Here is a 24,428-nt window from a genome sequence, read left to right as displayed (position 1 = left end):
TTTCTATGGACTGGCGAAATCTGCAATGGAATCAAATGAGTTCAGATTTCTATGGACTGGCGAAATCTGCAATGGAATCAAATGAGTTCAGATTTCTATGGACTGGCGAAATCTGCAATGGAATCAAATGAGTTCAGATTTCTATGGACTGGCGAAACCTGCAATGGAATCAAATGAGTTCAGATTTCTATGGACTGGCGAAATCTGCAATGGAATCAAATGAATTCAGAGTTCTATGAATTGGAGAAACCTGCAATGGAATCAAATGAGTTCAGATTTCTATGGACTGGCGAAATCTGCAATGGAATCAAATGAGTTCAGATTTCTATGAATTGGAGAAATCTGCAGTGGAATCAAATGAATTCAGAGTTCTATGAATTGGAGAAACCTGCAATGGAATCAAATGAGTTCAGATTTCTATGGACTGGCGAAATCTGCAATGGAATCAAATGAGTTCAGATTTCTATGAATTGGAGAAATCTGCAGTGGAATCAAATGAATTCAGAGTTCTATGAATTGGAGAAACCTGCAATGGAATCAAATGAGTTCAGATTTCTATGGACTGGCGAAATCTGCAATGGAATCAAATGAGTTCAGATTTCTATGGACTGGCGAAATCTGCAATGGAATCAAATGAGTTCAGATTTCTATGGACTGGCGAAATCTGCAATGGAATCAAATGAGTTCAGATTTCTATGGACTGGCGAAACCTGCAATGGAATCAAATGAGTTCAGATTTCTATGGACTGGCGAAATCTGCAATGGAATCAAATGAATTCAGAGTTCTATGAATTGGAGAAACCTGCAATGGAATCAAATGAGTTCAGATTTCTATGGACTGGCGAAATCTGCAATGGAATCAAATGAGTTCAGATTTCTATGGACTGGCGAAACCTGCAATGGAATCAAATGAGTTCAGATTTCTATGGACTGGCGAAATCTGCAATGGAATCAAATGAATTCAGAGTTCTATGAATTGGAGAAATCTGCAGTGGAATCAAATGAATTCAGAGTTCTATGAATTGGAGAAACCTGCAATGGAATCAAATGAGTTCAGATTTCTATGGACTGGCGAAACCTGCAATGGAATCAAATGAGTTCAGATTTCTATGGACTGGCGAAACCTGCAATGGAATCAAATGAGTTCACTGATTCTGCAGCAGACTGGCTTTTCTCAAGTTGCATGGATTCCGCAGACTTGTGGACTGTTTTTTTCTGAAATTTTACGCAAATTGAGTCGTAGAAAAATATGTAAGATAATAATAAAAATACTAGCCGAAAATGTGCATTTGCCCCATAGGCTAAATCACAGGGGGAGAATTTTTGCCGGGGGGGGGGGATTTGTGCATTTTTGCAAGTGCAAATTTGCAAAAATTTAGGAAACCATGGAAAAAATCTGATTCTGTCAAGGAGTGCACAACAAAATGAAAGACACCTGACAAGCCACAAAATGCACATGGAATGGATTTTACAAAATCTGTTCATCCCTAGTAGCCACCCACCTCACTTCCTTTGGCAGGGACTCCTAGAGCTGTTAAGTAATGTCATCTGAGGCCCTCCCGCAGGTGCCCCTGCCAAATGAGGTGAGGCAGGTGGTTGTGAGAGCGTCTTTTCAAAGCTGGCCCCCCACTTGTGGAATGCTCTCCCCAAAGAGGCTCGTCTGGCACCTATGTTATGGGCTTTGGGGCACCAGGTGAAGACCTTTTTATTCTCCCAGGCATTTTAAGTGTGTGTGTGTGTGTGCGTGTGCGCGCACGCGCGCTTTTAGTACTTTATTCTGCTGCTGATTTTACTTTGGTTTTATGTGCTGGAATGATTTTAATCTTTGCTGCTGGTTTTATCTTGGATTTATCTTGCTTTTATCCTGTGCTTTTTTTTTAATGCTTCTATTTTATGTTTTTAATGTATTGTATACCACCCAGAGAACTTTGGTCAATGGGCAATTTAAAAGTATAGTGAATGAATGAATAAATAAATCAGCAGTATTTTGCTCTCCAACCCCACTAGGAACAGGTGAGAAATTTCAATGTGAGCTTACCAAATTTGCACTTCCCAAACCTGAACATGAACTGGAACGCAGTTTGCCATTGCAGTCTGTACATTTCTGAAGTTTGCAATGCAGTTCGCCGAAAAAACAAAATCTGTACATTTCAAAAATGCAAACAAAATGCGTACATTTGGAAAAAATGCACACAAAATGTTTTGAAAAAAAAAAGTGTACAAAAAGCATTTTTTTAAAAAAAAAAAAAAATCTCCTGAAGATCTGTACAAATTCTCATGTGGACTTAAAAAAACCTATAATCCCATTTGGAATTGGGATGGAACAAACCTGGCATTGGAAAAATGAGAACCTGTGAGAAATAAAGCTTGGCAGATTTGTCCATCCCCAAATAAGAGCAGGAAATTGGGTGTGGACTACCATCAACTTTACACCATGATGTGGGAAGTTCTAATGAAGCAACCTTATATTAAATCAGACCATTTGTCTACCCACACCCTATGTCTTCTCTGACTGGCAATGTCTGTCCAGGGTCTCCAGGCAGGGTCCTTTCCCATTGCCTTCTACTTGATCCTAGTTGCTAGAGATGCTGGGCACTGTCCCTGGGGCAGAACTGCATGTCAAACATGTATCTCACCACAGAACTATGGCTTTCTCCCCGAGGTTGCCTCATCTCCATTCACTTTGTGGAAAATCCACCAAAAGCAAAACCCAACAAACATTCAATTCCTATTTTCTTTCATTCTTGTCCTGTGATTGCTTTTTCGCAAGGGTGGGGTGTCAAAATTCCCAGGACCTGTGTGCCATTTTCTGTAAGCAAAGGACACCTGAGTTTCCATCAGCTACTCTGCAGTGTTTATAGGTTTCCATGCTCCATTATGTCTTCAGCACACTTCCTGCACCAGCTTTGAAGGATTTTATATAATCATAAAGGAGATGATTGAATTCCCAAAGCTACATGATTGGTTGTAAAATGTTCCTCTCACACAAATACCATTCTTTCTTACTCCTAACCCTGCTGAATTCAATTGGCTGCACTTACCACATGTTGACTGTTCTAAATGGTGACAATCTTTGCTTATTCCTCTCTTAGAGTCTTGTTGTAAGGGGCTGAGTTTTAATATTGTGCCGGTGAATCCTATCCTTGTTTAGACAGAAAAAGTCCTACAATTCCCAGCATGTCTGGCTGGGTAATGCTGGGAATTGTAGTACTTCTCCTGTCTAAACACGCCTAGGAGTCACCCATAAAATATGACAGAAAGTAGGGACTCAGTGCTGAAGGGAAAGGGTTTTGTGCATTTTCCCAGTTACTTTATTCGAACCTATAACTTAGGGTGCAATCCTATGCATGTTTAGACAGAAAACAATCCCGCTGGGGAATGGTGGTAGTTGTAGGAATTTTCTTCTGTCTAAACATGCATAGGATGCCACCCCTTAATGTTATGGGGTGTTATGGAACTAGAACTGTTGCAGAACTCCAGAATGTGGGGATTTTGCAAGTTTACTTTTTCATGTCAACCATCTGGGAAAATAGTCCAGATGTCTGAAATGTGTCCAAAATGTGCTGAAATCACTCAGCTTTCTAAAAGGCTCCCTTATTTATTAGTTTATCAATTTATTCAAAGCATTTGGACTTCAGTTGAAAAGGCTCCCAGAACAGCCTACAAAGATGAATAATAAGGCAGTCCCTGTCCTCAGGCTTGCAATCCACAAGTCATGACACAAAAGAAAAAAGGATTGGAAGGGAGGAGGAAAAAAGCAAACCCAGGCACTAGCTCTTAGGGTGAAATCCTGTTGGGATAGGCGGCTGCCTCTGAACTTGGAGGTGACCGCCTGTCCAATGCAGGGCAGGAGCAGCATGGAGGGGATCATCCCCTCTGCACTTCAGCCACCCTGCATTTGCTCTAGCTGTGGGAAGTCAGAGTGGAGGGGGGAGGCTGGACGACACATAGGAAGCATTGGAAAGGCACTTCTGCCCTCCCTGGCCTGCCCCCAGGAACGCCCCATTTTTGCCACTCTGCGCTCCTCTTACGAGAGTGGAGCGCGGGGCCGATCCACACTGCCTATGAGGCAGTGCAGGAGGGTGTGGAGGTCGGTTCTCATGGAACTGACCTATCCTGTGGCTGTCTAGCTGCTGACTAGTGGCCATAGGATTGCGTCCTAAGTTCCTTTATGTGTTCTTTGTGGCAGGGAAGGGTGAAGCAAGCTCCTTGCAGCAGTTGCTTCTCTGTCGGATGTATAGAGCCAGGTTGGCATCGCCTTTGCCATGATACTCTTTCTGGAAAGCAGGGGATGAAGCCTCCCAGTGGCCCTTGGCTCCCCTGGCTGATGGACGAGCCCAGAGTGTGCTGTCCTTCAGTTCTGTGGGTCAACTGACAGTTGCATGGGGAGAGACTGGTTTCTCCCTTGCTGTGATGTTCTCACTGGGAGGCAGGGGAGGCAGCCTCTCAGTGGCCCTTGGTTCTCTGGACGGGGCCAGTGTGTGCTGCCCTTCAGCTTTGCAGTCCCTGGCCTCAAAATGTAATTGGCCCTCAGGACTCCTACATCTATTGCAGCCCTCCCAGTATAGATGGCTCGCTGCCCACACAGAGTCATTGACGGGGGTAGAGAGGATCTGAAGCACATCAGGAGGGACACAATAGGCAAGGAGGCATCTAACCCAGTGGTCTCCAAAGTGGGGTGTGTGCAAGACGATCCATTGGGGTGCGCAAGCTGCCTCCCGCTGCTCCTATGAGCTGCCATTGTGTGCAAGGAGGGTGGCGGCAGGTGAAGGAAAGCAGGAAGGAGATTAACCCTTCCCACTCAGCAAAGAGGGGTGGGAGGTTAACCCTTCCCACTCTCCTTTCACAGAATGAAGCCACGAAGGAAGCGGGCGCTTTCCTCGCAGCTTCCATCCTGCCATAGGAGAGCGGGAAGGGTTAACAGCCCAGGCCCAGCCACCAGTTGGCCAAGGAGCGGGAACTCTGCGCAGGGTGCGGGGCTGGAGACCAGGACTCCTGGCTCTGGCGCAGGCAGGAACCCGGCCAAGCACGCCTGTCCCCTCCTTGCAAGTTGACAGTGGTGCCCTTGCTCAGTCATCAGTGTATAGCAACGATGTGTGCACAGTTAAGTGGATTTACAGGTTATATTATTAATAATTTTTTTAAATGAGAGCAAAAAGGTTTTTTGTACCATTAATAAATACAATAAACATTATTTTAAAAATATTGTTTATTTCATCTTAATCTCATCCTGTTTAATTTTTATGGTTTGTGCATGTTTTATAATGTACATAATATATTAGTACAGTAGTTGTTGTTGTTGTTCAGTCGTTCAGTCGTGTCCGACTCTTCGTGACCCCATGGACCATAGCACGCCAGGCCTTCCTGTCCTGCGCTCTCTCCCGGACTGTGTCAAGTTCATATTCATTGCATCGGTGATGTTATCTAGCCATCTCATCCTCTGCCATCGCCTTCTCCTTTTGCCTTCAGTCTTTCCCAGCATCAGGGTCTTTTCCAGAGAGTTTTCTCTTCGCATTAGGTGGCCAAAATATTTGAGCTTCAGCTTCAGTATCTGTCCTTCCAATGAGCAGTCAAGGTTGATTTCCTTTAGGATGGACTGATTTGTAGGAGTGCACGAAAGCCACTTAACTGGTCTCGCAGCTTTTTGCGGTGGGGGGGAGGCGCTTCGCTGCTCTCCCCGCGAAGTTCAGGCTGGGGGGGGGAGGCTTCCCGCCTCGCCCGGCCGAAATTCAGGCCGGGGGGGAGGCTTCCCGCCTTGCCCGGCCGAAATTCAGGCCGGGGAGGAGGCGCCTCGCCTCGCCCGGCCGCGAAATAAAAAGTTAAAAAAAAAAACGCCCCCGGGATAGGCTACGTGACAATTAACGTAGCCTATCACGGCTAGATCTGCAAAGTCAGCTGTGATAGGCTACGTAAATCGTCACGTAGCCTATCACGGGTGACTTAAAAAAAAAAAAAAAAGCACGTACGCAAATGGCGGCCCCCATAGGGAGCCGCCATTCGCGTTCCTTATTTGGTCGCTGTAGTCTACGTAAATGTTTACGTAGACTACAGCGACCAAATAAGGAACGTGAATGGCGGCTCCCTATGGGGGCCGCCATTAGCCGTATGCGCTTTTTTTTTTTTTAAGTCACCCGTGATAGGCTACGTGACGATTTACGTAGCCTATCACGGCTGACTTTGCAGATCTAGCCGTGATAGGCTACGTGAATCGTCACGTAGCCTATCAGGGGGCGTTTTGTTTTTTTAAAAAAAACTTCCGCGTTCGTGGCTGGGCGAGGCGGGAAGCCTCCCCCCCGGCCTGAACTTCGCGGGGGGAGCAGCGAAGCGCCTCCCCCCCACCGCGAACGTCCTTCGACGACAGGTAAGGGACTTTCGTCCACCTCTAGTAGCCTATCACGGGGGCGTTGTTTTTTTTTTTACTTTTATTGGAATGGCGGTGGCGGCAGCAGCCAGTCGAAAGATCGGCTGCCGCTCCCGCCCCTGACGAAGACCCGACGAACCGCCGCCGGGACCCGCCGCTGGGAGGGACATTCGGCAAAGGTAAGTCCCGTCCCGGGGGGGTGTGCGGGGTGCGGGGGGGTGCGGAGAATTTCTCCCCGAAACTTCTTTGGGGGGCGAACACGTTGGCGCTCGGCCCCCCGAAGTTTCGGTAGAAATTCTCCGCCAACCCTACTGATTTGACCTCCTTGCAATCCAGGGGACTCGTAAGAGTCTTCTCCAGCACCACAGTTCGAAAGCATCAATTCTTCGGCGCTCAGCCTTCCTTACAGTCCAGCTCTCACAGCCATACGTTGCTACTGGGAAAACCATAGCTTTGATTAGACGGACCTTTGTCGGCAAGGTGATGTCTCTGCTTCTTACTATGCTGTCTAATTTATAAATAAATATACGTATATTAGGGGGGTGCTCTTTTATTTTTTTTCTTCACTGATAGGGGTGTGCAATCAAAAAGGTTCGGAGACCACTGGTCTAACCCACTTCAGGTGGTCAATGATGCCAATAAAGTGGCCTTGAGGTCTTGTCTCATTAAATGAGACCAAAGTCCCAGTTTGGTGAGACACCAGACAAGTCTTCTCCTTTTTTTTAACTTCCCTAAGCAATTCTTTATCTTTGGCCATGCTGACAATGTTCCTATGTAATGTCTATGTGCTCTTTTATGCCACAAAGGGAAATAATTCAAAGAAATGGGTGGGAAGTCTCTAAAACCATTGAAGTTCTTTTATTGTCAATGCTCTGTGAAGTTAGTCATTAAAATGGTTCAGCTGACCTTGTCAAGGTCAGGTGGACTTCATTTTGCTCAAGGACCTTCTGTGTCTTATGACTGGCTGTTATCTCATGAGAATGACCACTCTGCGGGATATCTCTCTGCTTAATTATAGGTAGCTCATTTAGAAGACGTGTTTGAAACTCCCCCCAAAATGTGTCCATTCAAACAGAAAATATAATTTCAGAGAAGCAATTAAAAATACTGCGGTAAATTAGAGTAGTACATTGATCAAAGAATCCTTAATTCTCACCCTCCCTTTCTTTTCCTAATGAAAAATATTCCAGGTGCAAGCCTACTCTCTGCATGCAGAGGTTAGAGTACAGAGGTTCCATCCATCCAACGTGTGTGCGGCATAGGGTGGCCAGGTGTCCTACTTTACAGAGGACAGTCCTCTGTTTTGGAGGGCTGGCAGAGGGCAGTCCTCTCTTTGAAGATGTTCTCGATTTGATGGGCTGTCTGGTCCAAATCTGGTTTAATATCAAAGCACCCTAAGTAGGGAGAGCAGCAGAGGCCTTGAAGTCGCCCATCCACAGCTGTCACCCAGATGACAGACCAAGCAGCTGAACAGGCCACCTAGTCAGTTTTCCACATGATGGTGAGATTTCTTGTATTTCTTTTCAAATGATAGAAATAGCATTTACAATTATTTATATTTAAATAATAGTTATTATTTCTAAATTTGCACTGAGACATATAATTTTGCGTAGGCAAACATTATGCAAATTGGTGTCCTCTTTTTTGGTGACACATTTCCTCTTTTTGCGTGATTTGGAAGTGGCCTCCCCAGTGTGGCGCCCTCATGGAATCATGGAATCATAGGGTTGGAAGGGGCCTACATGACCATCGAGTCCAACCCCCTGCTCCATGCAGGAATCCTGATTCCCAGGCGGTCTCCAATCCAAGTACTAGCCAGGGCTGACCCTCCTTAGGTTCTGAGATCAGATGAGATGAGGCACAGATGAGCCTCTCATTGAGGCAGGCAGCATTCCTCTTGCATGCTGGTAAGATGCCGATGGACTCAAGCAGCATCCTGGCACCACTGGCACAGCTCTCAGGCTGAGGCTAGTGGCTCTGATTGGGCAGTGAATCTGCTCTGGGTTTCAATCAGAACCAGTCAGAACTCAAAAGGAGCTATCCAAGTTTCTGACTGAAACCTGGAGCGGATACAATGCCCCACTGAGATCAGAGCCACCAGCCTCCACTGCTGCCAGCCTAATCGCTACCATTCTGCGGCGCCACCTATATGGGGACAGTGCTGGAACTGCAGCTTTTCATACCAGCCAGGAATGTGTGCTTTGAGGAACTGTCTAGGGTGAGGATCACTCCTTCTCCAAGTTTTGTTTCTCACTCTGAGCAGACTGCCAGCCTCGTCTTGCTTATCTGTTCCTTGTCTCTTCAACCACATTCTTGCCTCTGGTCCTTCGGTTCTTATCTGGCCAACTTGGTACCCAACCACCAGCCCATCTTCTGACTATGTCACTCCCTCTGGCCCTTGGTCCTTGTGTGTGTGTGTGTATATATATATATATATATATATATATATATATAAAATTAAATTTATTAATCGCCCATCTGGCTGGTCACCCAGCCACTCTGGCGATGTACAGCGTATAATAAAACAGTTTAAAACAATAAAATTCTACAATAAAAACTTTTTCTAAAATACCCTAACCCACCCCAAATGCCTGCCTGAACAATCACGTTTTTAATGCATGATGGAAGCTCATTAAAGAGGGGGCATGGAGGAGTTCCCTAGGGAGGGAGTTCCACAGAGTGGGGGCTACCACAGAGAAGGCCCTCTCCCTTGTCCCCACCAGTCTAGCTGTCCGGGCTGATGGGACAGAGAGAAGGCCATCCGAGGCTGATCTTGTTAAGCGGCCTGTCTGGTGTTGCTGGAGGTGCTCCTTAAGATAGGCTGGGCCGGAACCATATAGGGTTTTAAAGGTCAAAAACAACACCTTGAATTTGGCCCGGAAAACAACTGGTAACCAGTGCAACTCCTTCAGCACTGGAGTGATGTGATCTCACCGGTGGCTGCCTTTAATCAGGCAAGCTGCCGCGTTCTGTACCAGCTGCAGCTTCCGAACCATCTTCAAGGGTAACCCCACATAGAGCGCATTACAGTAGTCTAAACGAGAGGAGACTAGGGCATGTACTACCGATGGGAGCAGATGGTTGGGAAGGAAGGGGCGCAGCCGCCGTATCAGATGGAGTTGGTACAGTGCTGTCTGGCTCACAGCTGACACCTGAGCCTCCATGGACAGCTGGGAGTCCAAAATGACCCCCAGGCTGCGGACTTGGTCTTTCAAGGGTAGCTGTACCCCATTCAACACCAGGTCAACATCCCCCAACCTCCTCTTGTCTCCCACCAAAAGTACCTCGGTCTTGTCAGGGTTCAGCTTCAGCTTATTCCTCCCCATCCAGCCACTCACCGTCTCCAGACATTTGGACAGGGATTCTATGGCCAACCTTGGTGAAGATTTGAACAAGAGGTAGAGCTGCATGTCATCCGCATACTGATGACATCGCACCCCAAACCTCCTGATGATCGCCCCCAGCAGCTTCACATAGATGTTAAATAGCATCGGGGAGAGGATGGAACCCTGTTGCACCCCACAAGTGAGTGGCTACGGTTCCGAAACCTCCTCTCCCAGTGCTACCCTCTGCTACCTGCCGGAGAGGAAGGACCGGAACCACTGCAATACGGTGTTTCCAAAGTCTAAACCCCACCAGGTAGTGATCTGTCCATGACAACGGAACTATAGGGAATTCCTCCACTCTCAGATCACTATCACCCCATCCAGCACAGAAAACAAGATCCAGAGTGTGCCTAGAGCATGAGTGGGGCCAGATAGCTTCTGGGACAGACCCATTTGGTCTGATTTGCCTGATTTGGTCTGTCCAATTCTCCATTCTGTGTTCTGTTAGGGTCACCCAATGTCCTACTTTACAGAGGACAGTCCTCTGTTTGAAGAGCTGTCAGAGGTTAGTCTTCTATTTGAAGGTGTCCTCGGTTTGAAAGGCTGTCTGATCCAAGTGCAGTTTAAAGATAAAGGACCATGAGAGGAGAGATCAGGGACCTTGTCAGGATTCCTTTAGCTCCCACTTTACTTCTAAGCCCAAACATACACAGACGGAGGCTTCAGTCTACAGCTTTTGATCCATTACTTCACAGGGTCATACAGATGAAAATTCTCAGTGACTCTCAGTCTACAAAGGAATGCCTTCAGGGGATTCGAAAGGAAGTTACGGGAGTTGCCCGCCGTTTGAAGAGGGAGGCGGTCTCACTAGCCTAACTTAAGGGGGGGAGGTCCCTCTCTTCTCATGAGGCCTCTAATCACAGCTTTTCACGCAAGGCCAATCAGGTAGACTGTCTTAAGTTCTGCCCCTGCCTTCTCTCTCTTTGCTCTGTGCCTGTGTCTGGCATCTATTAGGTCATACTCCCCAGACCCTGCCTCCTCCTGTTCCCTGCCTCTCATGGGGTGTGTGTGAAGAGGGACCTTCATCCTCAGCCAGCTGGACATTTGTAACCTGGGAAGCCGGCCTACTCATATCTGGACTAGCCTGGGAAAACACCTCCCCCATGTCTGGAAGTTCTCCTTCAGAATCTGAACTACTATCCCACTCCCTGCACTCAGAAACACCCCTGACATCATCCCCACTTCCATGAGGCCCCCCCTCCTGCTCTCCCCGTGGGGCCACGGGCTTGTGGGGGTATTGCTGGTGGAAATGGCATAGCAGCAAAGGGCCATGCAAATGTTCGGCTGGTTCCCAGGAACATTCATCCAGCTCATACCCCTCCCAGTCCACCAAGTATTGCAGTCGCCCCTGGAAAAGATGCAAGTCCAGGATGTCAGTGACTTCAAACTCCTCCCCCCCCAACACCAGAGGTGGGGAGGGAGCAGTCAGAGTGATGGGGGTCACCGGAGACCAGTGGGGAAAGCAAGGAGCAATGGAAAACAGGCTGTACCTTCATGGAGGGGGGGAGAGCCAGTCGAAAAGCAACAGGGTTAATCTGTGCCGTAATCTGGAAGGGGCCCATCTGATGGGCTGCAAGCTTCTTCATGGGGGGGTGAGAGTGGAGGCATTGGGTGGACAACCACACCTAGTCCCCAACCTGCAGTGGCAGGCTGGGCTGGCGACATTGGTGCGCAGTTTCTTTATACCCTGCTTTTGCTTACTCGACGTTGTCCTATAAGTGGTGGTGCACAGAGCACAATACCTCTAAAAATTCATGGGCAGTGGGCACCGAGGCAGGGACGAGCAAGGAGGGGAAGTCCTTGGGATGGTACTCAAAACTGGCAAAGAAAGGAGTTTGGTGCGTGGAGGCATGGCAAATTCCGCCAGAGGCAGCAGGGAGACCCAGTTGTCTTGAAGGTAGTTTCCATAACAGCATAAGTACTGCTCCAGCGTGGCATTAGTGTGTTTGGTCTGCCCATCTGTCTAGGTGCTGATGACACCCTAAATAATTTGGTGTCATCAGCACCAAATAATAATCATAATATTTGTTCATTTTATCTCCCCACCCCAGCCGAATGCTAGTATTCTGCCCAATTGCTCATAAACCTGCTCCTGCATTCCAAAGTTCTGTTCAAGAAGTGCAAAAGAAACTTCAAGAACTGACAAGCCCATGGCCCTGATTAATATTAATTCATTGTTTCAGCTATTAGCTGCAAGAACATATAATGCAATACAGAATATTGGGAAAACACCAGTTCACACACACACACACACACACACACATGCACACGCAGACACACACAGAGTAAATTTCTACAGCACAATTTACAATATGACAGTGAAGAAATTCAGTATGAGATCTTGCTAAAGCCAGAGCAGCTTTGCAAGTTACCTCACTGCTACTGTTAAATATTTTTAAAACGTAGACCAATGTTCATAGTTATTCAAAATACCTGGGAGATATTTCCCCTCGCACTCTGGGGCAGTGGACAATTAAACAAATAGTGGTTCTGATCTGGTACTGACAGAAAAGTAGTAGGGAATGAGATGTTTACCCTCAGGCTTCATCACCACAACATTTCTGGTTATGGACCTGGTTATTACTCTGTAAAGCACCAACACTCTCTCATGACCAATAATAACTGACTTGACGGCATATTTGCCGGAAAAGATTGGTCTCCACTAACCTAAACTGTACTGTTATTTTCCAGCTGTCATTTAGGCCCCAGGCTGATATAAAAAACACTATGAAGACAGAATTTTCAGAGATCACCACAACTATCTGTTTTTAATTATTCAGGGGCTACTGTTGCTGCTGAATAATTATCATTATTAATCATTTCTGTAGCCTGGTTAGTGTAATATACTTTGCAGTTTGTATTTTATTCATTACTATTGATAAAACAATTCATTTCTTTGGGCTGGGGGATTAATTATCTCTCCCACACAACTAATTTTACTGGGTATTGAGAATGGGCTTCTTGGAACTGAAGTTCCTTATTCTGAAGAATGGAGTCGACAGGTAGCAAAGAAATGTCTCTATAAGGACTAGTTAAATACAGCATGAATGGAAAGTGCCACCTCACCATTTTTCCAACTCTTTGTATGTATGTATTTATTATCTTGCATTCTCCATCAAAGATGTCCATCTTTGGCTAACATGAATCAGATAAAGCAACAACCGTTGCCACTTTCACCTTCTGGCCAGCCACATGAATTGTCCTCTCAATGAATTGTCTTTGTATTCCTTAGAAAGTCAAGGAAAGGAAGGTAGGCACATGCCTTAGACTTCAGCTCATGACTTGGTGCACTTATGTAGCTTGGCTCACTTGTTTAGTTGTTACATTTATATCCCGCCTTTACTCCAAGAAGCACAAGGCAGTGTATGTGATCTATATACTAATAGCAAAGCCTGTTATATAAAAAGGTGAGCAAAAGTCTCCCATAATACCAGAACCTAATGGGGTCAACCCATGAAGCTGATTGGTGGGAAATTCGGGACAGATAAAGGGAAGTATTTCTTCACACAACACATAATTCAACTATGGAATTTGCTACCACAACATGTAGTGACGGCCACCAATTTGGATGGCTTTAAAAGGGTCTGGACAAATTCCTGGAGGAAAAGGCTGTTTTGATGACTATATGCTACCTCCAGTACCAGAGGCAGTGAGCCTATGTACACCAGTTGATGGGGAATGTGGGTGGGAGGGTGCTGTTGTGCTCATGTCCTGCTTGTGGTTTCCTGGTCGACAGCTGGTTGGCCACTTTGTGAACAGAAAGCTGGACTAGATGGACCCTTGGTCTGGTCCAGCAGGGCTCTTCTTATGTTCTAGTAGCATTATCTGAGCACTGATCCTTAAATAATTTTTATTAATTTATTTATTGAATTTATATTCTGCCTTTTTTCCTCTTGCAAGGAACCCAAGGCAGGTTACATTACCCTCTTCCTCCTCCTCTCCATTTTATCCTCACAACAACAGCCCTATGAGGTAGGTTGGGCTGAGCATCTGTGACTGGCCCAAAGTCACCCAGTGAGCTTCCAGGACCAAGTGGGGACTAGAACCTGGATCTCCTGGGTCCCAGTCCAACACTCCAGCCACTACACCACACCAAACCGTCACCATCCACAGACAAGAGGGATGGATGGACTTCTCAGAGGAAGTCTAAGGTTTGTGGAAGCACAGAAAAAGAAAAGAAAAAAATCCTTAGGGGGAAAAAAAACTAATGGGGGACAAAATCGCAAAACAGCACATCGAGGACTAGCATGCTCAGTGGGCATGGAATGCTGACTCACTGTTGGGGGGGACTTGGGGCAAGGAAGGGAAATGAGGTGCTAGTTGTAATTTTATGATACTAAAAATCTCTTGTGCAAAGAAGTGAATAGCATTGTGTGCTGGGATAACTCATTGGACACTATGTTTTCCTTCACAAGGTTCATTGCAATGGATATGAACACAGTTTCTTTGTTTAATTTATATCCCACCTTTTCTCCAAGGAACCCAAGGCAGCATTACGGATGTATGAGAATTTCGTTTTTGCTCGCAAAACATGCGAGTATGCCCTGTTCAAAGCCCAGAACGTGATTGCGAGCACATGTCCACCAACAATGTTCATAAACTGATGGACATATGTTCACATTTCATTTGAGCAACTTTCCCCAGTTGCAAATTTCCTAACTTGCATAAATTTCCCCTGCAGACTGAAAGCCCCACTTTAGTCTATGGAGGAAAGTTGTGCAAATTTAGGAAAATTTGCACAAATTTCATGTTTGCACGCTGCTCAATTTGCACACTGTTCTTGTTTGTGCAGAGCAAGCAGTGACTGCAAACATGAAGGGGAATCAGGCACGAGACATCTGGAGAATCCTAGCAATCTCAAACTTCGCTTGTCCACCCAGCCCTAGGCAGTGTCCATAAGAATCCCCCTCCCCCTCCTCTGTATTTTATCCTCACAGCAACCCTGTGAGGTACATTAGGCTGGGAGTGAGTGACTGGCCCAAAGTCACCCAGTGACCTTCATGTCACAGTGGGGACTAGAATCCTGGTCTCCTCAGTCCTAGTCGAACACTCTAACCTCTACACCACACTGGTTCTCTCGGCTTGGATGTCTGGAGCTATTCGGTCTTCTAGGGCCTTTTCTGCAGTGCATTATGTCATGTTATAGTATGGATTGAGTAGGTTCAGCTGTGATGGAGGAAGAGGCACCAATAGGCTATTGGCTGTACCATACAACAGGGTGTTGGACCAGATCAGAGCAGGTCACTTCTGTGCATCCAGGGATCTCTGAAAGTTCTGCTTCAACAAAGAATGACAAGTCACCAAGTGACTTGCTATAATGTTGCAGCAGAGGACTGCTCAAGCAGAAGGACGGACTTTGCTGGGCTGAAAGTGGTTCCTGGATCACGAATACTGTTTTCCTTTGATCCTCCCATGAATTAGGATATGATTTTTTCTTTGATCCTTCCAGCCCTCTGATTGTACAGGGGGAGAACTGACATGAAGTCAGTGGAGGTGCGGACTGTGCTATATTGAAAGACAACACATTTAATTCACTCTGTCAAAGTGGGATGTGTGATTCCTCTTTCATGTGGTGTCTACTGATGTCCTTTTGGATTTCATTTGTTAGGAGGCAAATCTGGTCTTGAAGAAGCATTCTAGTTACTACAAGCAAAGCTTCCAAAAGATGAACGATCCATAACGCACAGATGGCCGCTGTGGTCCTGACACCTGTAGTCACAGCCTCACTGGCTGCTCACTAACCAGCAACTGCTGCTAATTGCACCAGTAATATTAATAAAGGGTGCTTTACATAAAAACAATGCAAGAAAACTCACAGAACACTAAGCAGTTCTATTCAGACTGCTCTGCAAATTTGCTCATTTCAATCACTGTGTCCTTCTGGCATTTCTGGAGGCATCCCCCCTCCTCCAACTTCTCTGGCTTGTAAATACATATTCCTGCTGTGTTCTGGGTAAAAATAAATGAATTCAAAATTGTAAGGTAATTAAGAGGAAGCTAATTTTGGCAGTTTGACAGGAATACATTAACACACTGTGCTCAGTCTGGTCACGGGTAGAGCTGATCCTCTCCCCCTGATCCATGAAGCACAGAAGCCCTTATTCTCTCTGGCCCTCCCTCCCTGGTTCACTGACAGCAATCTCCATATGTTGCCATCTGTTTTGTTACTCAGCACTGTTTTTGTCCTCAGCAAAACTAGGCCGAAGCCTTGGGGAGGTGACTGGTAGGAAGGTGGCAAGTTGAGGAGAAGTATGGTCAGTGTGTAGCTTCTGAGTCATTGGGAAAATATAAAGAAAAGATACTAAGGGTACAAAAAAGGAGAGCTTTATGGTGAAGAATCAGGCAGGCGCACCAAATGCTTTAATGGAACAGCAACATTTGTTACAACTGCAGCATAGTCTAGAGCAGCCTTCCTCAACCTGATGCCCTCCAGATGTGTTGGACTACAACTCCCAGCATGGCTGGCTGGGGATGCTGGGAGTTGTAGCCCAACACTTCTGGAGGGCACCAGGTCAGGGAAGACTGACCTAGAGGACATGGCTGACTGAAGGGGGCTTCAGACATATCACCCTCATATGGCTAGGGTGGTCATATGTCCTCCTTTACAGAAGACGGACTTCTAGTTGAATGGTTGCCAGATGACTGTTCTCTGTTTGAAGGGCTGTCCGGTCTAATTCCTGTTTTAAGATAAAGAAGCATAAGAATGGCTGTCCATCAACAGAACAACAGATTGAACAGGCAGTCACACATGTCATCTGTTCAGAGTCATCCATGCTATGATGAGATGGATAGTAGAGGCTGGTCAGTGGGGCAGTGAATCTGCTCCGGGTTTCAGCCAGAGCAAATCAGAACTCTCAAGGAGCTATCTAAGGTGCGTGGCACCTCCTGTAGAGTTCTGACTGATTCTGATTGAAACCTGGAGCTGATGTGCCACCCCGCTGACATTGGAGCCACCAGCCTCCTCTCGAGATAGACTATATTTCTGTTCCCCTTATTTTAAATATTTACGTAGACTAAGACGGCCAAAAATAAGGAATGCAAATGGCGGCGGCCATAGCCACTGCCATTTGCGTATGCGCATTTTTTTTGTTTTTTAACGTCAGACGTGATAGGCTACGTAAAGATTTATGTAGCCTATCACGGCTGACTACAGGGACGCAAACGGCAGCGGCTACGGCTGCCGCCATTTGCGTCCCTGCTAGCCAGCGGCCGGATGTGTCTGGCTGCTGGCGGAGCTGGCCGGCGGCTCTGCGGAATCCCCGTGGAGTGGAGCTGGCTGACCAGGATTCCAGGGGGAGGGACGGAGCGTCTCCCCCCCCAGCGGAACCCGGTGGAGCCAGGTAAGGGGGATTTCGTACATCCCTACCCTAGAGTAATAAAGGAACCGGCAGAAGAACTCTCAGAACTGTGTCCAGTTCTGGGCACCACACTTTAAGAAGGATGCAGACAAACTGGAAAAGTTTCAGAGGAGGGCAACGAAGATGATCAGGGGACTGGGAACAAAGCTCCTGTGAGGAGAGACTGAAAGAACTGGGCATGTTTAGTCTTGAGTAGAGAAGACTGAGGGGAGATACGATAGTGCTCTTCAAGTACTTGAAAGGCTGTCACAGAGAGGATGTCCAGGATCTCTTCTCAATCATCCCAGAGTGCAGGACACAAAATAATGAGATCGAGTTACAGGAAGATTCCAGCTGAACATCAGGGAAAACTTCCAGAGTGTTAGAGCAATACGACAGTGGAACCAATGACCGTAGGGATGTCAAGGGCTCTCCCATACTGAAGGCATTCAAGATGAAGCTGCCTTGTCAGGGGTACTTTGAGGGATTCCTGCATTGAGCAGGGGGTTGGACTTGATGGTCTTATAGGTCCCTTCGAACCCTACTATTCTATGATTCTATGATGCTATGAACCACAGAGTGCTCTACAGAATCCTCTGCAACATCTAGAAATTCCTTTGCTGATACACTAGTGTGGAAGGGATCCTTTGGAGGTGAAAATAATGTTTTTGAAGGCATATATGGATTTAAATTGTGATACAGTGAATAAAGTACTGTATTTAGACTGCAGAAACCTGGATTCCAATCTCAATTCATCATGATGAAGCCATGAGACTGGGTTAGCTTAATCTACCTCATACCTTAACCTACCTCTTAGCAAGCCACCGTTTTGCATAAAAATGGTGGCTCGGGGTTTTCTATAAATGTAATGTTGAACAGAAGGCAGATGTAAGGGGGCCATTTATGCAACATTACAGGCATAAATGGACCATTCATACCTGTAGTGTTGCGTAAATGGCCCCTTTATGGCCTCCATTTATGTAACATTACATATCCAGAAAACCCCAAACTGCCATTTTTACACAAAATGGCGGCTTGCTAAGGGGATGGGTGGCCACTGGGTGCTTGCAGACCTGGCAGTTGTGGCGGCTCAGAGAACAGGGTCTGGGAGGCCAAGCGGGGGGGGGGGGAGTATGTCAGATTCCCCCCCCCTTCTCAGACTCCTGTGACATCCCTACTTGAGAGGGCTATGAAGCCAAACATGTCCAACACTTGTAAATTGGGGAAGCATGTTTCACACCCCCATCTATTGATTGAATCCATGCTTCCACTGTCTCTCCAACTGTCTCTCCAGCTAACCTTGATATTACTCCTGCTCGTCATTCTTCTCCAATCCCATCCCTTGTCCGTGCTCTGAGGTAAACATGTATTGCCCAATAGCTCCCATTCATTCTTTTTCTTCCACCTACTCAGTCCTAGCTTGATAATCCTGCAAATTTACAAGCATAAGTCAAAGTGCTTACCCATAAACCAAAGACCAGGACTGCTATACTCTCATCAGCCTGGCAGGGCACAGAGGTTTTCATTAGAGGTTCTCATCTGGATGCCCCCACTGGGTTTTGTCCAGTTTGTCTTTTTTCCAACCTTAAGTTGGTTTCATCCCATTTCTGCATTAGTTTGTGATTTCTTTTTAAAGTCAGCATGAAAACTCATCCATCTTTTGTGAACATTTCTCCTAATATACACATATTTGTACGCTAATGTGCCCAGTATATACATGCTTGCAAGCTATTTGTATTCAAATTTGCCCAATATATGCATGTTTGCAATCAGTTCCCCCTTATAATATGGGTTTCAAAACATTATTTTCATGAATATACACATTTTGATGTGCACTTTCCCTCAAATATTTGCATTGTTGATTGGAGAACTCTATTGCAAAATTAGGAAAAGTATGTGTATGCAAGTATAACTGGATTTCGGTTTGCATATTGGTTCAAGAAGTGTGAATTAGATTGTTGTTGTTCAGTCGTTCAGTCGTGTCCGACTCTTCGTGACCCCATGGACCATAGCATGCCAGGCCTTCCTGTCCTGCGCTGTCTCCCGGAGTGTGCTGAAGTCCATATTCATTGCATCGGTGATGCTATCTAGCCATCTCATCCTCTGCCGTTCCCTTCTCCTTTTGTCTTCAATCTTTCCCAGCATCAGGGGCTTTTCCAGGGAGTTTTCTCTTCACATTAGGTGGCCAAAATATTTGAGCTTCAGCTTCAGTATCTGTCCTTCCAATGAGCAGTCAGGGTTGATTCCCTTTAAGATGGACTGACTTGACCTCCTTGCAGTCCAGGGGACTCATAAGAGTCTTCTCCAGCACCACAGTTCGAAAGCATCGATTCTTCGGCACTCAGCCTTCCTTATAGTCCAGCTCTCACAGCCATACGTTGCTACTGAGAAAACCATAGCTTTGATTAGACGGCCTTTGTCGGCAAGGTGATGTCTCTGCTTCTTACTATGCTGTCTAGGTTTGCCATAGCTTTCCTCCCAAGGAGCAAGCGTCTTTTAATTTCATGGCTACAGTCACTGTCTGCGGTGATCTTGGAGCCCAAGAAAATAAAATCTGTCACTGCTTCCATTTCTTCCCCTTCTGTATGCCAGGAAGTGATGGGGCCACATGCCATGATCTTCGTTTTTTTAATGTTGAGTTTCAAACCAGCTTTTGCACTCTCCACTTTCACCCTCAACAAGAGGCTCTTGAGATCCTCTTCGCTTTCTGCCATTAGGGTGGTATCGTCTGCGTATCTGAGGTTGTTGATAATTCTCCCAGCAATCTTAATACTGACCTGTGATTCATCCAACCCGGCATTTCTCATGATGTACTCTGCATATAAATTAAACAAGCAGGGTGACAATATACAGCCTTGTCGTATTCCTTTCCCAATTTTGAACCAATCGGTTGTTCCATGTCTGGTTCTTACTGTTGCTTCTTGGCCCTCATACAGGTTTCTCAGGAAACAGGTAAGGTGGTCTGGTACTCCCATCTCTTTAAGAATTTGCCACAGTTTGTTGTGATCCACACAATCAATGGCTTTAGCGTAGTCAATGAAGCAGAATTAGATGTTTTCCTGGAATTCTCTTGCTTTCTCCATGATCCAGCAAACGTTGGCGATTTGATCTCTAGTTCCTCTGCCTCTTCGAAACCCAACTTGTACTTCCGGTAGTTCTCGGTTCACATGCTGCTGAAGCCTAGCTTGTAGGATTTTGAGCATAACGTTGCTGGCATGTGAAATGAGCACAATTGTATGGTAGTTTGAACACTCTTTGGCATTGCCCTTCTTTGCAATTCGAATGTAAACTGACCTTTTCCAGTCTTGTGGCCATTGTTGAGTGTTCCAAATTTGTTGGCATATTGAGTGCAGCACTTTAACAGCATCATCTTTTAGGATCTTAAATAGCTCAGCTGGAATGATGTCATCTCTGCTAGCTTTGTTGTTAGTAATGCTTCCTAAGGCCCACTTGACTTCCCTCTCTAGGATGTCTGGCTCAAGTTCAGTGACCGCACTATCATGGCTATCAGGGACATTCAGATCTTTCCTGCATAGTTCTTCTATGTATTCTTTTCACCTCTTCTTAATCTCATCTGCTTCTTTTAGATCCCTGCCTTCTTTGTCCTTTATCATGCCCATCTTTGCACAAAACGTTCCCTTGATATCTCCGATTTTCTTGAAGAGATCTCTAGTCTTTCCCATTCTGTTGTTTTCCTCGATTTCTTTGCATTGTTCATTTAAGAAGGCCTTCTTGTCTCTCCTTGCTATTCTCTGGAACTCTGCATTCAGTTGGGTATATCTTCCCCTTTCTCCCTTGCTTTTTGCTTCCCTTCTTTCCTCAGCTACTTGTAAAGCCTCATCAAACAGCCACTTTGCTTTCTTGCATTTCTTTTTCTTTGGGATTCATGTTAAAATGAGAACCAAACGACTTTCTCTGTCATGCCTAGGCCCTACTCTCTGAAATGAGGCAGCGAGCCACTGGGGAGAAGGTCTTCTAGGCTGTGGTACCCTTTGGCAGTTTTGCTGCTCTTTACACAGAATGGTCTCTCTGGGGAGTTTGCCTGGCACCCACTGTGATGTCATGTCAGTGCCAGACATTTGTATTTCCAAGGCCTGTTATTGCTGAGTTTGTTTTATCTTCTGTGTTCTTGTCTGCTTCCCTCTCTGGCTTACTTCTATGGTTGTATTTAGGGGCAAATTTATTATTGTCTTTATTTTTTGTGAGCTGCCCTGGAAACACCTATAGTTATTATTTATTTAAAATATTTCTTGGCCACCTCTCAGGGCAGAAGCCCTCCTAAGGCAGCGCATAACAACAAAACACATAAAACCAATGCAACATTAAAAGTGATAAAAACACAATAAAACAGTAAGAACACAAGAACAATGGCAAGAAAAACAGCAATAAACACCCAAACTAGCAATAAAAACAGCAGCAACAACAGCATTCATATCAAGAGGAGGGCTGGACAGGCTCACCCGTGCCCAGCTCTGTCAGGTGCTTGCTGAGCTGTCGCCGCTGCCTGCCCGCCCCTGCTTGCTGAGCTGCGTGAGCTCTGTCACAGCCTGGAGAGCATCCAGCAAAGCTGTGGGGCCACCCACCCATGCACAACAATGGCAGCTTGGGTGCTTCCAGGTAGGGGTAGACTGAAGTCCCGGGGGGTGGGGAATCAAGGGAAGCTCATTGAGCTTCACCCCCCCCCAACAGATTCCTCTGATATCCCTAAATGTTAGTTGCATACTTCAGGATGGAAGTAATACACATGGTCATCTAAAGGCGGGGGGCATAAGAACATTATGTCCAGGGTCTTAAATGACCAAGGTGCACCACTGACAACAGCCAACCACAAAACCCACACATATTTTAAAATGGCAATATATGGATGACTTTGGGGAAATGTAAGCATCAATGCCATAATGCAGTCTGACTGCAAACTATGGGGCAGAGGTTGCTCAGGGTTTCATTGCTGAATATTTGAGTCTCTGGGCCTCTTTCTTCTTTTTCTGGGAGGAGTTTGTATGATCTGAAGGTCAATTTCCTCTCTGAAATAGGGCTTGATGCCATTTCTAGAACGATCATGTGAAAGTCATTATGATAGCTAGCCTGAAATGACAGGACGGGTCAGGTTTGAGATCTGGGGTGTCTGTTTTATTTCATTACTATGCTGATAGTTTACTGGCATTCTGTTTTCTTTCTCTCCTTTGTCTCTGTGACAGGGATTCGGGAAACAAGTGGATGTGTCATATATTGCCAAATATTACAACATGAGTAAAAGCAAAGTTGACAACCAGTTCTACAGCGTGGAAGTGGGTGACTCGACCTTCACAGTTCTCAAGCGCTACCAGAACTTAAAACCAATCGGGTCTGGGGCTCAGGGAATAGTTTGGTAAGTTTCTGCAGGAATTTTGTCCACACACACACACACACACACACACAGTTTTCTCTCTGGGTGTGCCATCTCCAACACTCCACAGTTTTTTAGCCATGAACTTGCATGCCCAAGACTGCAATAAATAATAGGAAAACAACCAATCAATGAGGTCAGGGAAAGGCGGGAAAGCTTGCTGTATAAAGTCCAACGTATCTGCAAATCTGTCTGTCCATCCTGCTGCCTTGTCCCTGCAAACCACTTTGCTGGGGCAGGCTGGAGTGGTTCCATCCAAAAGCTGAGAAGGAGGGTAAGCTAATACATTATATTTAGGGAACCTGCAGATTTTTTTCTGATAGAGACCTGCAAGTGCCCTAACCCCCTTTGAGCGTAACAGGGGGAACAGTAGTGACTTCCCCTACTGAAGGAAGACACCGGTGCCTTTGTTGTGAGATGAGAAAAAATTGTAAGATTAGATTCCCCACCCTCACCTTGGACTGCAGATCTTCCTACCCTGGTACAAATATTGGAAGTGAGCTAGGCTGGGGAGAAAACTCATTCAAGAACAATGGAGCCAGGCCCAGTGCCAGTAGTTGGCATAGTTGGGCAAATGCTGGGGGCCAGTGGGCCCCAAAAGGCACATGGTGACTGACACCAGGATTTTACCATTATCTTTAATGTTTTTATTTTTAAAAATGTCAAGTTCAGTGGTGAAAAGAGAAACACCAGCCTGGATGGCTGTCATAGTCACCATTCTTTCCCTCTCAAATGCCTCTGGGCTCCTCTCCCAATGTCAGGTGCAGAGGCAATGTGGGGAAAAGAAGATGGTGGCTGCTGCAGAGTCCTCTGCCACTTCTTTTGGTGCTGGGTCCTCGAAAGAAAGAAAAAGTTGTTCTGGCCTGGGTGAGATTCCCTGCTGTGGCCTTCCCCTGCCACTTGGTAAGCACATGGGGTGAAGAATGCTACAGAGGCTGTGAGAAGTGAACTGGACTGGAGTCTCACAGTGGGGAGTGGGATTGACACAGAGGCATGCTAGGGGGTGCAGCCAGGGTGGTGCTGGGGAGGGCAGTGAGAGTCCTGCCCACAGACCCTCAAATGTGGTTCTGGGCTGAATGGAGCACAGCAAGATGAGTTGTGGATAGGGGCAGGGTTCAGCTCCCCTTGTCTCTACATCCCTTTTGATGCAAAATGTGGTCCCTGCTCCCATGTTGGGGCAGACATGGAAATGAACTTGCCCTGTCACATTTCGCTGGCCCTAACATAGCTGTTGGGTAAAGGGGAAAGATCATGGCTGGGTAGGACTGAAGGGAAGAGGGAAAGCAGGCAGGGTTGGTCTGCCTGCATCCAAGGGGAGGGGTCCCCAGGCATTTGGGAAGGAGATGTTCGTTGCAGCTGCCCAGGCTGGTGCTTCTTGTTTCAGCACCAGACTTAATGATGACATCCTAGTGTCAGCCTTGGTGGGCCCTGGCATTTGCCTGAGTATGCTGGGTGCTGATAGCTGGGTGTAGGTGAGGCAATGGACAGAAATGAGGTCCTCAAGAGATGCAGCGGAGAAAAACAGGGAGGAATGGAAAGAAGCAAAGCCAGCTGGGAAGGCCTATCCACATTTTGATACACATTCCTTACATTTGTTGGGCATTCTGCTCATTTTTAATAAATGTTCCTACTCCTGAAAATGGTAGCATTGAATTTCCCCCTGGATATAGCAGATAGTAACTAACAAAAGGACAGCGTATGGAGCTTATACTCTTTGGCAGCCTCTTCCAGTAGCTGTGCAAAGAACACCTCAAGCAGACCTAGTAATTCCTCTTCTTGGTGTTCTAAAAACAACCTCGGATCTGCCAGGCAATAAGTCTCATCCTGTATCATTTTGAAGCTGTCACCAATGCAAGGTTTCCAAGCTGATGTGACCATTAATCCTTCGTTAGTTACAAAAAAGAAAAAGAAGAACCCTGACATTTCAGTGGAACATATGAATATCATAAGGGCTGCAT

At 46.2% G+C, this 24,428-nt stretch overlaps 1 protein-coding gene across 9 annotated transcripts in view; it reads left to right on the top strand.

Annotated features, from left to right (window-relative positions):
* Window positions 1-24,428, top strand: part of MAPK10 (mitogen-activated protein kinase 10) — a 413,215-nt gene that overhangs the window by 244,251 nt on the left and 144,536 nt on the right. For all 9 annotated transcript variants that reach the window (XM_084860214.1, XM_084860212.1, XM_084860211.1 and 6 more), the window contains one exon: window positions 22,283-22,452. In XM_084860214.1, coding sequence (XP_084716340.1) covers window positions 22,331-22,452 — 122 coding nt within the window. In that variant the 5' untranslated portion in view covers window positions 22,283-22,330. The remainder of the gene's footprint in view (window positions 1-22,282; window positions 22,453-24,428) is intronic.

Source organism: Heloderma suspectum, chromosome 5, assembly GCF_057233095.1.
Source record: "Heloderma suspectum isolate Gila_16-S chromosome 5, 16-S_ref, whole genome shotgun sequence".
NCBI classification, from domain to species: domain Eukaryota; kingdom Metazoa; phylum Chordata; class Lepidosauria; order Squamata; family Helodermatidae; genus Heloderma; species Heloderma suspectum.
The sequence above is the reverse complement of the archived record's forward strand: the minus strand, read 5'-3'. Positions and strand labels throughout refer to the sequence as shown.